This window comes from Siniperca chuatsi, linkage group LG23 (genome assembly GCF_020085105.1).
Source record: "Siniperca chuatsi isolate FFG_IHB_CAS linkage group LG23, ASM2008510v1, whole genome shotgun sequence".
Taxonomy (NCBI): domain Eukaryota; kingdom Metazoa; phylum Chordata; class Actinopteri; order Centrarchiformes; family Sinipercidae; genus Siniperca; species Siniperca chuatsi.
The window spans coordinates 7,670,169-7,685,825 of record NC_058064.1 but is presented as its reverse complement, the minus strand read 5'-3'; the positions used below and the strand labels follow the sequence as shown (position 1 = coordinate 7,685,825).

Sequence of the window (15,657 nt, the reverse complement as noted above, 5' to 3'; positions counted from 1 at the left end):
ACTAATAAAATAAACCCATTTATTTAATTACATAATAATACGCAAACAAGACCATAAGAAGCAACCACAGGAGCTTGCAGGTTTGACAGGTCTTGCTGGTCAAGTCCACACTAAAATGAGCACTGAGGCCTCCTGCTTGGTTGTTTTCAACATTCAGTCCACATCTCTGCATTATCAGTCTTCATAAGTGGTGACTTCCACATGTGCATACTCTTTGAAGGCCTTCCTGTTACACTTCTGAAGTGTGGCACCGAGCTGCCTTCCCGGACCGACCTCGTAGGTGTGAGGGAACTTCTTTCCCTGCGTCCTCTCGTAGATCTCGTGCAGAGTTTGCTCCCACTTCACAGGCGACACCAGCTGCTTCACCAGCTGCCTGCGCACGTGGCTCTCATTCATGTAGCGTTTGCCGTCCACGTTGGAGTACACGTTGATCTCGGGACGACGGACCTGAATGGGAGAGAAAATTTGTGAAAAACAGTCCAAAGCCCAGAGATCTTTAGTTTATTATCTATAAGCGTAAAATCCTCCTGGAACCAGTAAACGTTTGGCATTTTTGCTTTAAAAATGACTAAAACGATTATTCGATTATAAAAATTGTTGAAGATTTATTATTATTTTTTGATTGACTAATCAATTAATCGATTAACTGTTGCAGCTCTAGTTTGTTTAAAGTAGTGTTTTCCAACCTTAATTTGTGGGGTCCCGACTTACAGGTTGAGGGTTGTTTTAACACACGAGTTTCCGTTATTTTGGACATTGCCATGTTGATTTCTATGCAAATGGTGATCTTAAAAAGTACAAGGGATAGATAAATTACATCTGTCTTATAGGTTCTGTAAATTAGCACTCTTTCCAGATTGTTATTTTAGAGCAGTGCTTCCAAAAGTTAAGGACGGGCCAGGGGTGCCACAGCAATTGTTCATTACCTTTTTTTTTTTTTAACGGTACATTTTTAATATTTATTGTTTCATATTGTTAAACACAAAGCAACATTTACATTAACGATATGTTTATATTACATTTCCAAACAAATCAAAATGAAAGAAATAAGCAATAAACATGGAAATCATCATATTAAAAACCTTAAATATGTAGTTATGCTGGTTGTCATGGTAATATGACACACTTTCCAGCATGTCAATTTTCTATGTCACAGCGGTCAGAAATAACGAGTATCAGAGCAAGCAATGGAGTATAAGAATATACCATGAAGGGCTGCTGTGGCTTAAAAAAAGTTTGACTGACCTCCACCTGTCTGAGCACCTCTCTGAGGGGTTCAGTAGCCGACTCCATCAGCTCAGTGTGAAAAGCCCCGCTGACTGGGAGAGGTTTGGTCCTCATGAACTGGAGACGTTGCGAGTTATGCTGGAGGAAATCCAGAGCCTGGCAAGACATGCAGTTAAGATGAAACAGACATCACAAGAGGAGTCCAGAGCAGCTCTGTCAAAGCTGCCATAATGCTCCGTACCTGTTGGTGCCCTGCGATGACTCTTCCATCAGGGAACAGATAGTTGGCCACAGAGCAGACCGGCTGCTCGATCCCCAGGCTCGTGCAGTGTTCTTTAGCCATGCAGACAGGCATGTTTATACTGGGCCTGCGGTCTACCGATGACTGACAGCATCCCACTAGGAACCAGCTCTGATGCTTTCTGCATGGCCTCCGCTCGCACCTTCACGGCATACAGAGCTAGAAGACACAGAGGGGGTTAATATGACATTTTAACTGAGCAACGTCTTTGTCACGTGCAAGTTAAGAAACTTGTCATGTTTATTACCTTCTGCATAGTTCATGGCACCAGAAAAAACCAGGGCAGCAAATTCTCCAACGCTGAAACCTGCAGCAGCAACACACGTCTCAATGGCCTGTGGACACACAGAGTATGTTTATGTTGTGATATTGCTACTTTTATTAAGGATCAAAATATGTCTTATTTATTATGTAAGTTTCTTAAAATGTAAGTTGTTGTGGACTACTACGTAAACAAGGACAATTTCAATGAAATATTATTCACAAATAATAATATTAAAAAAGGACTAGTGCTGCAACAAATAAATGTTAGTGATCTTTTAAATCACTTATTTTATTAAAGCTAAAATACCCTTTTATTTCCAACATGTCTTATCTGTTTTATTATTAATGCTTTTGTTTTATATTATTGTTGGGTATTTTATTTTATATTATTTTAATTGTCTGAATTTTTTTGCCTCCTGAAATGTTTTAATCCTGGCTCAACCATGTAAAGCCCTGACAGCTACCTTGGGGTTTTCGCGGTTGAGCCTCTCCACCGCAGCCAGCGAGGTCACAAACACCGCCGGCTGACAGTGAACCGTCTTCATCAGCTCCTCCTCGGGTCCCTCCAGGCACAGAGCCAGCAGGTCGTACCCCAGGATCTTCTGGGCTACCGTGAACATTTCTTTAACGTTAGGGTACTTCAAAAGTCCTCTACCCATGCCCACAAACTGGCTGCCCTGACCGGGAAAGAGGAGTACGGAGCAGCCGTTGGGGTCTTTTCTGGGCCTCCACTGCTCCGCCGCGGGCGGCTCGCTGTCCGGGAGAGGGGCGGGGGTTTCGGGCGGAAGGTGGCGAGTTCCATCCGGGGAGCCAGGCTGGTTGGTGGACAGTCTCCTGCCCAGAGAGACCAGCGACCTGACCTTCCCTCTGGAGGCTGCAGTCACGCTGACGGCCACTGAAGCCAACATGGCGTTCTCCTCACCTAATGATGTCTTCACGGATTAAGACATACCCATAATCAGCAATTAAACTGTAATTAATTAGCGGAAAAGCTAAATTTACTGCCCAACGGCCATCCTTTCTACGGTCCGCATGATACAGTCCTGAGAGCCGCCATGTTAACTGAGGTGACCGGGGTTGATTTTGTTTTCCATCCGGGTCGCTTCCTGCTGCAGCGCCACCTTCAGGCCACAATATGTCATGATTTTATTGATTTATTGTATTATTTTGTTTGTATCTTAGAATAGTATCGAACTTTATTGACCCACAAGGACATTTGTCTTTTGTTCTTATCAGTTAAGGCACAGTAAAAACAATGCACATAACATAATAACAAATATATCTAAATAAATAAATAGTTATTTTAGTGCTGTGTGTTCATTATATTATATTATAATGTTTATTTTCATTATGGATTAATCTGCTGATTATTTTCTCAATTCATCCATTTATTTTTTGGTTTTTTAAAAATTCAGAAAATAGTGAACGGTCGCCACAATTACCCAGAGCCCAAAGTGACACCTTCACAATGTTTTTTTTTGTCCAACTAACAGTACAAACCTCAAAATTATTAAAAATAAATTTAAATAATTAAAAGGAAAAGCAGCAAATCCTCACATTTGAGAAGCTGGAACCATGAAATGTTTTTGCATGAAAAATAACAAATGATGATCAAAATAGTTGCCAACTAATTTATTAATCGACTAATTGTTTCAGCTGTACATGAATAAACTGTTGGGTAGTTTAATTTATAACAAAACATATTTCATAAGCTCTTTGTATGTTTTGTGTGCAAAAATCCTAAGTAACTAGTAACTAAAGCTGACAAATAACTGTAGTGGAGTAAAAAGTACAATATTTCCCTCTGAATTGTAGTGGAGTAGAAGTAGAAAGTGGCATGAAAATAAAAGACAAATCACAAAATTACATTTTTATTATTCACCAATAAACATTATTGTACAAAACTTCAAATCTCTATTGATCTTAGTCAAATGTGTTTGTTAAATCCTGCATCACATTGTGCTTTATCATCTTCGCTTTCCGTCGTAGTGTGAATTTCAACATACTATAAATATAACACAATGCTTTTTGTACTGTAAATAGCTTTTCTCCTTCCACTTTCCACTTTCGGTCTTAAACAATTTCTTTTATCATTTCTGAAATTGTAGATTTCAAAACTTGTTCCCCTACAACATGGTGATCACATTTGTCCATTGGGTTTTCCCTGTGATTCGTCCGATCCATCTGACAGGTTGGCGGCCTCCATCTGCTCCTCCAGCCCCTCGTTGTCCTCTGATATCTGGCTGTTCTCATCGGCTCTTATCTTGAATTTAGAGATGAACTCGTTACTGGCCAGCGCTCCTTCCTTTTTGGGACACTTGCGATTTGATGATAGGCGATGTTCCAAACGTTCTAGAAAAAACAAAAAAACATTTGATCTTTGTGATGTTCACTGATACATTTAACTTTTTGGTCAAAAGTAGGTTATATTTTAGGTGCCATTTGTTAGTTTGTTAGTTGAATATCTAAAAAAATGTTTATGTTTTCTGTCAAATTTAGTGGAAAGTTAGATCATGGTCCAAGGAACTAATGCTTAATTTTTTATGCAGCTCCAGATCCATTTTGAAAGGATTTCTAAACAGTGCACTTAATTGAAGGGGGAAAAAAAACTAAAATATGTATGCCATGATTGTATTGTGATTCAGATTTGGATCCAGATGAACATTAGAAAATATTTTTTATTATTGTATCAAAAACAAATTCAAGAGGATAATGTAGCCGTGGCAGATTTATGTTTTTTAGTTTCATTATTTGTACAGTTAGTCAAAATGGACAGAGATGCAAGTACATACTCAACTAACTATTATCAATTTACTGCGGAAAAAGCTTTTCCACTTTATGGATCTTACTAATTGGCAAATAAATCTATTCAGCACAATAAATAGCATCATTATGATGCTATTTATCAGGGACTTTTTGAAAAACCCAAACATTATTGACTTTAAAATATTCAAATTTCAAATTAAAAATGGTAATTCCAATATATCTAGTGACTGTGAACTGGATTTCACACTTCACCCATCTTTTTATTTACCAATACAACATTAATAGAAAATAATGTGAAGCTTATTTGAACCCCCAGATTAGAGATAAGGCTCAACTACAGATCAGTAGTCTTTTCTTAAATTTCAACTGGTTTTAACCTGATGTCCTTAATTTTTTTTGCAAGCTCCTCATTTTTGTTTTACAATGAGCCCTCAAAGCAACTTAATTAAAAGTTGTTGTGTTGCCCCTTTAATCAGACCCAAACAGACCAGATTAAGAGCATACTGAACCTCCAGGAGTGACGGGTGTCATCAGGCGGTTCAGCTGGACGTTCCAGTGCCGCACATGTTGACTGGCATTCCTCAGCTTCTCTTGTACCTCCTGGTATAAGAAAATCAAACAAGTACATTCTCATGTAGCCGATTAAACATTCTGCACACTGAGCCAATTCAAAAACTGTCTCCTTCTTACCTCGAGGCGCTTGTGGCTCCTCTGGCGAGAGGCTCGCAGATCCAGGAGCTCCTGAGAGGCCGAGTGAAGAGCTGAGGGAGTATCGTCGCCTGTACTGCCATCTGAGGCCTCCTGTATGAGGCTGAGGCTCTGCTGCTCCTGGAGGAGCTGGAACTGCTTCTTCTTCTCTTCTTCCACCTGCAGCAACCTGGGGAAGAGAAGACAGAGAAGAAGCAAGAACTGAAATCAAGTAACTACATATGTCTGTGTAGAGTATAGAGTATAGTATTGGTTTGGGGGGGTCGCGCTGAGGGAGAGACGTGAGGCAAATATACTGCGTGAGGTGAAAGGGATAGGTGCATGCTGGTGTTCTGAAAATGGAAGTTATTGTAGTTTAGCTGCTGATTTGGCTCACTCAAATTTGCTCGGTGATCACGGTGACTACGGTCAGCAGTTGAAGCAGAAGCGGCTGTGACACACAGCTCAGAGGCAATTAAGGTATTTCAAAACCCTTGTATTAATGCAATTAGCTTCAAAAATCTTCTCTTTCTCTGAGTCATTACTCAGTCAACTCTGAACACGCAGTCATGACACACATATTTTTAGATTCAGCATGACTTACACTTTCTGGGGATATCATTATCACGAATACATGTCCATAAATCCGAAGTTACTTAGAAATTACAGAAAAAGGTCACTCCTTATAACTACAGAACTTGCCTGAGAATCATCACATTTTTTATTTTTCTTCAGTATCAAAGTAATTTTGTGATATTTGTCTGTTCATTCATGGCTACATTGCAAACAGGAAATTGCTAATAGCTAATTCGGCATACTTTGAATGGTGCCAATTTGCCAAAGTTTTAGACCACTGCTAACTCCTCGGCATCATTATACTTCCTGTTTACATCCCCCAAAGCATTATGGGAACTGTAGTTCCAAAACTTAGAGCATGATTATACCCAAAATAGAAATTAGACAGAGCTAAATAATAGGAGTTACAAAATCCATTAATATTAACTTTTTTATGTTGCACTATCAATGTTCTTTTAACTAAGGTTCATAATGTCCCTTCAACATGGTGCTTATGTTCATGGGACAATGCCCCTTTCCTCAATCCATACATATACAGATATTTGTCATTCTGTCTTGAAAATCTGTGGATACATAGACCAAAAAGTCAATAATTTAAAATTGGGATCGCATTTGTCTCAATTTTGTGTGACGGGGGAGACCACGGTGTCAGACTTTGAAAACCCCTGGTTAAGACTATCGGGGAACACAGTGGATGTGTATGTTTGTTACCTCTCCAGCTCCTGTCTGGCTCTCTCCTCCTCCAGCCGAGCCTGGATCTCCATGTTGAGAGCAGCCTCCAGTTTCTGCTGCGTCAGCTCCAACTCCTGGATCCTCTTCTTCTGTTGCTCAGCCTCCCTTTCCTTCTCCTGCATCTCTGCCTGCATGCTGTCTCTCAACTAGGAGAACACACACACACACACACACACACACACACACACGTATACACACACCAACTGAGTGGAACGAACTGACCTATTCCTGAATCACCTTTTCCAGGAATGGCATTACCGTTTCTCCACCACTAAAAATCACTGAAGGTTAACTCTGAATTTTATAATGCCAATGTTTTCGTGCTGTTTTCAGAGATCAAAGTCAATGGGATGGACTCTAAATCCCATTTCTGCGAATTGTAAATAAACGTTGTCATCTGGAAAACTTTCTCTTACCGTCTCAGCCTCTTTCAGCTGTCTCTCCAGCTCCATCTGCACCTCCCTCTGTTTCCTCCTTTCTCTTTCCTCTGCCTCCCTTCGTCTGGTTTCCAATTCACGTGCATGCTGCAAGACAGAGATAAAGCAAGGTTAAAACTGACATTACGATTAATCGTCCCTCCACTGATTCCGTCCGCTCTTACCTGTATGATGCTTTCTATCTCTAAATCCTGTCTGTCTTTCTCCATCTTCTCCACCTCTTGGATATTGGAGTCGTCTGATTGGCTGCTGCAGCTGCTCCGGGCGCTCCGGCTGCGCTCCCGTTGGCTGTGTTCCCGCTGGACCCGTCTCTTCAGTTTGAGTTCATGGTGAAGGGAGGACTTGGCCTCACTCTGGAGACGGAGGGCCGTCTGAATAGCTGTAGAAGTAGAAAACATACATACAGTTAAGGTAATATTTGTTATGCTTGGAATAAGACAAACTGTGGATACTGTACATACTGTTATTGGTGTGTCTTTATTTTTTATTAATGAATAAAGGAGAACTATTTCTTCTCTTCTGTACCAGAAATCCCTAAAATAATGGAAATTACCAATACAATAGGAATTGCCAGTGACTGATGCAGGTGTAAGATGCTGAGCGAGGACTAATTTCCAACAGTGAACTGAATATAAAATAAAATAACTTTATTTTGTTACTCTTGAGAAAAATTTAGAATCATTTTTAGGTCTTTCACTTTAAGCTAGTGCTAAAATGATTAATCGATTACAGAATTTTGATGATCAATTAACTGTTTAAATAATTTATTAACCAAAAATGCCAAGCATTTTCTGGTTCCAGTTTCTTAAATGTGAAGATTTATTGCTGTTCTCTGGTTTACATCTTTGTAAATTAAATAACTTTGGGTTTTGAACTGTTTTGTTTGGACAAAAAAAGCTTTTTGAAGATGTCACCTTTCTTGGAAATTGCAACGGCCATTTTTAGCTATTTTACGCAGACATTTTATAAACCAAACAATAAGCTTTTGACACCAAAGATGTCACCAAAATCATGAAATTTACTTTTTTTAAAACTATTTACTTAAAGGAATAGTTCAAAATTTTGGGATATATGCTTATTCGCTTTCTTGCAGTTACATGGGAAGACTGATACCACTCTCATGTCTGTACAGTAAATATGAAGCTAGAAACAGCAGCCGGTTAGCTTAGCATAGCATAAAGAGTGGAAACAGCTAGCCTAGCTCTGTCCAACGGTAACAACGGTAACCAGCACCTCTAAATCTCACAAATTAACAAATTATATCTAGTTTGCTTAAACTGTACAAAAATCAAAGGATTTACAGGAGGTTATGTGCTATGTGCAAGACTATGTCTTGGCTGTGCACAATAACTTCCTGAGGTCCCTGCTGGTCACCTGGCAACCTCACGGTGATGACAAGACTGGACAGAGTCAGGCTAGCTGTTTCCCCCTGTTTAAAATCTTTGTGCTAAGCTAAGCTAACTGGCTTCATATTTACTCTACAGACATGAGAGTGATATCATTCTTCTTGTCTAACTCTTGACAAAAAAAGCAAATAAGCCAAAATATCAAACTATTCCTTTAAAATGTCTCATCTGAAACCAGTGAATTGAATTAGACGCCACACACATGATAAATCCCTGCAGTCAAAATGTAATTTCTGACTCTGTATGCTAAACCGTATATACACCAACACACCTTGAATCCACTCCACCTTCTGTCTCTGGTCAGACGCACTCATCTCATAGGTTTTATTGTGGGTTTTCACACAGAACATGCAGCGCTTCCCCTCCCTGTCTAAAATAGGCTGAAACAGAAAGAGGAGACTCAAAATACAAGGATTGTGAAATGTGTTGTTGTTTGAATGTTGTTTGCTGTGTTGTTTGAATGCATCCAAAGCACAGCATTTCCCTGCATACCACATAATTAAACTTGCAGTGTTTACATTACATTTCCGCACCCACCTCTATGACACAGCTCTTATCAAGCTGGATCTCCCCTCTCTTGTCTTTCAAGTCCTCGCTGACGTAATAAGCCATGGAGGAGGGCTTCAGCACAAACCAACGCTCAGTCCAGTTCCTACGTACATGCCCCTTTTTCCACATGTAACCCTGGAAACAAGGGGCAGAACTGAAGAAGAAAGAAAGACCAAAACAACAAGAGAGAAGACGACAAAACAGAAACATTGAATAAAAAAAGACAGGAAGATACACAAAATACTCACCCTCTTTAGGACATTATGATACATCTCCAGAAAGACCTCATCCAAAGCCAGACTGAAGGCCTCAGCACTGGTGACCCTCAGCAGCCGGCCTGCACCCATGTGCTCCAGGAAGCTCCATACAGACATGTCCTCTTCCTGCACTGTGGCATCCTGGGATGTTAAGTCTTCTAAGGGCTTCCCATGCCACTCCTGGCTCATTGCTGTGGAGATTTTCTTGAGGAGATACTCCACCTAAAAGCATTCAGATATTAAAAAACGGTAAGTCTTTGCAGAAAAAAATCACAAAAAACAAATATCGACAGTCAAAATAATACTAGATCTGTGTATTTATGCAACATATACCTTTACAGAGGAAAGCTACTGTGCTGATAGTACAAAAGCTGTTTATTTTTATCTCTGTCGACAGGAAACAAAAGCATTATGGAGGAAGTACAGGAAGGAAGAGACTCATTAACGTACTTACTTGTACTTCTGCTGTGAAAAAATGTAAAATGACAGTACTTTGTTGGGACACAAGCTGGGTTTATATACATAATGTTTCTTTCTAGCTATTAGTTGATCTTTATTTGCCTAGTGAATGTGAAGGAAGGAATGTTTGCACTTATTGCATATTTTATATCAAAATGTGACCTTTTTCACTTGCTGTACAATATCAAAATGTTTGCATTTTATACTTGGAGGCGTAACAATTCCATCAAATAAAATTAGCATGGATTTGACTTCTTAGCCAACCCCTAGTCAATCAGGCCTCGATCAAATCCCTAAAATCAAGTCGCTCCCATACGTTGTTTCCTGTTTCACACATTAAACTCTCCTCTCTCATCAATGTCTTTTACCTCCTCTGGTATCATCACCAGCGGGTAGCGGTCCTCAGACAGGAGGTTGAATAAACAGAAGAGCTTGAAACAGTCTCTTTCAGATAGCAGCGCCCCCTGTGGTAACCCCTTGAAGTTCTTCTTCCTGGTCATCATCCAGCACAGGTCGTCGAACTTCTCCTTGTCAAACATCCCCTCTTTGACCTGAAAAGACAGAAAAAGATTCGTAATGACGGAAACATAATGGGTATGCACGGTTCAATTACTAGTCCAATGTGGCATTTTACTTGGCCCGGGCAATCTTTATTGTTGAGCCCTGGTATGATAAATCACTCAACCAATGAGATTATTTCTTTCTCCTAATCCAAACCCTGATTAATGAAAAGCTGCTCCACCCACTGAGGTTTAACTTAAACCAGTGAGCTTATTTCTGCATCCACGAGCAGCTCTGCTTCTGAGAAATGTTTGTAGAACGACATTTCTAAACTTTTCTTGTAAGAACAATTCAATAAAACTCATAAGCCAGTAAATGATAGCTATTAAGTGTGCACATTGTACAAATATTCTGAAACTGTTATAAGTAATGTAAAGATGTGGTCCATTCAAAACTTAAAGGACAAGGCCGGCAATATAATATCTTGTTGTCAATAAATCAATGAAAAGACCAAAACAGCAACATGTTAGTGTGTCTCCTGTTACTTTCTGACTTCCCTACCCTGTCTGTGGCACGTCTATTCATTCCAGCTGAAATTGTAAATCCTTAAAAACAGGTAACAAATATAAACTTTCATTAAAAAAAACCCCTAGATAATTACCTAAAACAGCTGGGTACTGTAGTTCTTAGCAAATGTTACTCAAACTGGAGTAAATACTGTGTTTATTGGGGACTATTTTCAGTGGTGGATTAATACACATTTGGTGTGTTTACAAGTCTTTACAGTAGCAGGATGGTGTATATGAGATTGAGTCAAAATAAACTGCAGTGTGTGTTCTTGGTAATGAAGAAACATGTCACCCAGTGCAACAGTGTGGCTTACTGATGGGTTTTTAATAGTTTTTGGACAATAATGGAGCTTTGTTGCTTTGAGGATCAAGATATATCAGGATTTGGCTACACAGGCAATACTAGTTAGTGGATCAATTATTTGCTGGCTTTCAGTCTTTTCATGGAATTAGTTGACAAAAAGAAAAATATAAAATATCACCAGACTTTCCTTTAAAGACATAGTATGTAACTTTTCCACATTAAAATGTCAAAAAACGACTAGACCAATGTTATATATGTTGTTGAGAAGTGTACTTACATTATCCTAAATGTTTCTAACCATTTTCAAACCCAGAGTTTAAATTATAGAGCACTTTTCAAGTAAAAAGCAGAAAGTGCTTTCCAAAGTTAGGACATTTGCAGGACTTAAACATTTAAACACATATGGCCTAACATATTAAAAAGAAAAACAAATACAGCATACATAAAAACAGTAAATAAAACATACACAATATAGAAATTGATATATAACGTTTCTGTATTTCTATAACTGCTATAAGGAGGTGATTTCAACAGTCACAGTACCTTATCCAGTATGTATCTGTTGAGGTAGGGCATGTAGCCATGATTAGACACCGGTCCATCATCATCATCCTGGAAGTGCTCCTCCAGAGCCACAGGGTCATGTGGGATGTTCAGTACTGTGTACAGGTTGTGGGAAAGCACCTGAAGAAGTAACATGGAGATGTATATATACAGATAGATAGCTATATATGCTATCTATCTATCTGTCTCAATGTCTCTTTTGTGTTCTCCATATTTCTTAATTTATTCACAAACAAGCACAGACAGCTAGTCCTAAGTGACTGTGCGTGTCAGGACAGCTTTCTGCTATTTCCCTGGATTCTTCTCTCCTGTGGGGGCTCAGTCAGGCATGTAGGAACTGGACGGAAAGTAACATGACAGACAAAAATAACACTCACTGAGGGGAAAGATGGCCAGATAGGATCTCCACTTCTTGTTCTCTGTCTTGCCTTTTTATTCTAAACCCTGACAGACTGTTATGCACTATTTGTGTTTCTGGGCCAAAGAGAAAGGGTTGGACTTTGAGCTTGAAGCAGGTTACGTGTTTGTTGGAAAAAGTGTTAAGAGCTTTTTCAAATATTTGGATTGTGTGTGCGCTTATAGGGCGTTTGTGTGTTAACTGTTCCTCAGATTACAACGTTGATTCACATAGTGCAACTTAATATTTCAAAACATATAAAGACAACTATAGAGACCGATGAGTTTAGTTTGTCTTCAGCCAGAAAAAGCTATTTAAAGGAAAAGGTAGCGCTGTTAAAGTCTGTGCTATCCAGTGGGCGCCCCTGGGTCTCAGTTTCCTGATCTTAAAATTACTACATGCGTTCCCTGCTTACCTTTAACTGCGATTTGGACACTTTCCCGCACTTCTCGACGTCCAGCGATGTGAAAGCGTACCAGATGGACTTGAGGAGTTCGGATTTTAAGTCCATTTTGGAAAACAACTACATTTCCAAGCGCAGCGCGGCGGCTTTTACGCAGCGACGTGCGAGCGCTGGTGGTGAGAAGCACCAAATAAAATGTGGGGCAGAGTACAGGCTGCTGTCCAAACTGCAAAGGACCATAATGAGTCAGATGTAGGGCAGACTTGAAGAGGCGGAGAGCATAAAGGCCTACACTTTCCTCCACGATACATGTTTAAAAACGATTTTACAAATTCCGGTTTACATTCTTCACAATATATGTTGGATCATTTTCTTGCCATCCGCTCTTAACATCATGTATCTGAATAAAACTGACTAACTTCCAGGGCAAATTTAGACATGTCAAAGCTACATTTCCAAGGTGGATTTCTGAATTCCTGAAGTACTGCCATCGAAAAACCAAATAAGAGGGATCCATGTTATCAGATTCGGGAAGCATACCGAGGCTTTAAAAACACACTCATTTGTGTCTAAAGCCATATTTATTACATTTTAAACAACTCTGAATGTATTCTGATGGGAAATGTAACCTGCCAACTGTGAGAAGTTACCTTTTTGATATATATTAAAGGATGTATTATATATTTAAGGATTTTAAATGAATCAACAAATTGGAGATGATTTTCAAGTGTTTCAAGGTTCTAACCCAAAATTACAGATAGTATACATATTAAAACATTTAATTAATTAACGTTGTGATGCTTAAAATTCCTAATAGTTATTACTCTCTTCACTGCTCCCAGGTACTTGTAAGAGTACCTGGGACTACATATGGACAATAAACTGGACTGGGCTAAGAACACTCAAGCTCTGTACAGGAAGGGCCAGAGCCGCCTCTATTTTCTGAGGAGGCGGAGGTCCTTCAACATCTGCCGGACAATGCTGAAGATGTTTTATGAGTCTGTGGTGGCCAGTGCTATCCTGTATGCTGTTGCATGCTGGGGCAGCAGGTTGAGGGTAGCGGACGCTAACAGACTCAACAAACTGATCCGTAAGGCCGGTGACATTGTGGGGGTGGAGCTGGACTCTCTGGCGGTGGTGTCAGAGAGGAGGATGCTCCCACCCACTCCATGACGTGCTGGTCAAACAAAGCAGTACCTTCAGCGAAAGACTCATCCTCCCAAAATGCACCACAGAGCGCCACAGGAAGTCATTCCTGCCTGTGGCCATCAAACTATTTAACTCCTCCCTCTAAGGGTTAGTCTGTATGACCCTAAGTCATTAAACTGGACATTGGATCATTAACATCACTGCATGACTTGAAATAATTGTCTAATATTCTCTGTTTAATACTGCTGTGCAAAATCCACCATCTCATAATCATCTAAATATCTACATTTAACTTGACAGTACAATCACTTATTACTTATATTATTACATTGTATTATTACCGTACATACTTATCAACCTCTAAATCCATTTTGTACTTAATTTATCTTACCTGTATTATATTTTGATTTGCTTAGTACTTCTATTCCTTCTATTCTCAAGTGTGCATTGACATGACAGTGAGCTGCTATAACGAAAGGTTTAGGTTAAGGTGTTGCTTGAATGTCTCTCAGAGCTCATCTTTTGTGTGTTGAAACAGCTGGTGGGAATGTAGCAACCTCAGGCAAAATAGGTTAAACAAGGACAGTGTAGTCAGACAGAAAGCATCGGCAAGCCTTATTGGGGCATAATGTAGGGTAATCAATACCATAATTAGGTTATGAGAATGGTAGTCGTTGTTTAGAGGCCACAGCCCAAAGCCTCTCTGTCTCTAAACGCTGATATATGTAGGTTTTAAGGTAAACTTTCTGATAAATTGTGAAAATCTACTTTATATTACCAAATTTGACCAGAGGATGTATAGTTCATGATTTTCTGCTCCATAAACTAATCAATGCTGGGTCAGGCTGTTGTGTTTCATCACGCTCAGCAATGTGTCTGCATCTGTTGTCTCCCCTTCAAGGGCAGATCTAATCACCGTCGTCTCAGGTGGTAGAAATGAGATGTCATTCAGTTATAGCCATAATTCAGAATTGCCCGGCCAGATGTAGCACTGAGGATGGACCACTCCCAGCGCTGAGAATTTACTACTCTGGAACGCTTCCAGCATGGCCTTTCTCATAAAACAGAGACCCAGAGCTGCTTCTAATGGTCTTTAAAATGCAGACAGGAGGTTTGAACCTGCCACCTGTCAGGATGAGGGGTGTAATCTTTGCTTATTTCTACTTTAAAGAGGAAAAAACTCACATTAAAACCCAAAAAGTACAAGATTAAAGTGATTCACAAGATGTTTATTGAACATTACAGATGTGCCTTTACCAATGCTGTACTGTATGTTGGTTTGTTTGTTACATACTAGACTGCAGCAACGTTACATTACAAGAACGCTATTGCCATTTGTATATTTAATGTATTCAAGGGCAGCAGACCTTGATGTTCCCATTCCCAGTGTCCAATCGATAACATATCCTGTAATGAGGCAAAGATTTTTTTTTTATTGTCGACAGATATAGTTTACAGTTTCAGTCATGCTTGTTCGCACTGTTGGTGATTGTTAGAAGACATTATACATTAATGTATGTGGAATATATATATATATATATATATATATATATATATATATATATATATATATATATATATATATATATACATTACAATTACAAGAGCAATAAAAAGGCGTATCCTGAATAGGAAAGGTGGGATGTATGATGTTGAGTTATCTCTGTGCCATTCATCAAAGACATAGTTTAGACATTTTGGGAAATATACTTTGATTTCTTGCTGAGAGTTTCATGAGAAGATCGTACCACTCTCATGTCTGGTAAATCAGGGCTGTGTCAACCAGCTGGAGATTCAGATTTTTTTTTTGTTGTTGGCTGCGTGAATAGATAGATTTGATGAACACAAAAGTTCACCTAAACCACCAAAATATTAATATACATAATCACAAATATCCTGACAATGGCAGACAATACCTTTTTATTAACTGAATTTATGATTAAGCCTGAGAAACACAGACATTTGATCACACTCAGTTCATCAGTTCAATGAGACAAGTAACTTACTCTACAGTAAAAGTCTGTTTGCATTATTACAACCTATACTGTATGGCCATGTTTTTATTTACTTTAACAATTAGAGAAGGTGCATTCAGTAGCGTATTTGGAA

General features: G+C 39.2%; 2 protein-coding genes across 2 annotated transcripts; both read right to left on the bottom strand.

The window, feature by feature from the left end:
- Positions 1-5: 5 nt before the first annotated feature.
- mcat (malonyl CoA:ACP acyltransferase (mitochondrial)) lies at positions 6-2,922 on the bottom strand. Its single transcript, XM_044186633.1, is given in 6 exon segments — positions 6-447; positions 1,246-1,383; positions 1,469-1,570; positions 1,572-1,687; positions 1,776-1,863; positions 2,257-2,922. Coding segments are annotated over 6 exon segments (1,161 nt in total). The 5' UTR covers positions 2,701-2,922; the 3' UTR covers positions 6-174.
- Positions 2,923-3,647: 725 nt separating this feature from the next.
- def6c (DEF6 guanine nucleotide exchange factor c) lies at positions 3,648-12,612 on the bottom strand. Its single transcript, XM_044186632.1, has 12 exons — positions 12,412-12,612; positions 11,579-11,719; positions 10,030-10,212; positions 9,194-9,424; positions 8,934-9,080; positions 8,668-8,776; positions 7,155-7,369; positions 6,970-7,077; positions 6,533-6,699; positions 5,249-5,435; positions 5,068-5,158; positions 3,648-4,144 (listed from the first exon to the last, which is right to left on the bottom strand). The coding sequence occupies exons 1-12, from the start codon at positions 12,505-12,507 to the stop codon at positions 3,933-3,935; spliced, it is 1,887 nt and encodes a 628-aa protein (XP_044042567.1). The 5' UTR covers positions 12,508-12,612; the 3' UTR covers positions 3,648-3,932.
- Between the last annotated feature and the right edge of the window lie 3,045 nt (positions 12,613-15,657).

Excerpts from the sequence above, each read along its gene's own strand:
- def6c (XM_044186632.1), bottom strand. The coding sequence starts at position 12,507 with ATGGACTTAAAATCCGAACTCCTCAAGTCCATCTGGTACGCTTTCACA. Across the intron at positions 6,700-6,969 it reads AGCTGAAAGAGGCTGAGACG|TTGAGAGACAGCATGCAGGC; the intron begins GTAAGAGAAAGT and ends GTGTTCTCCTAG. Across the intron at positions 5,159-5,248 it reads GGAGCCACAAGCGCCTCGAG|GAGGTACAAGAGAAGCTGAG; the intron begins GTAAGAAGGAGA and ends TTCTTATACCAG.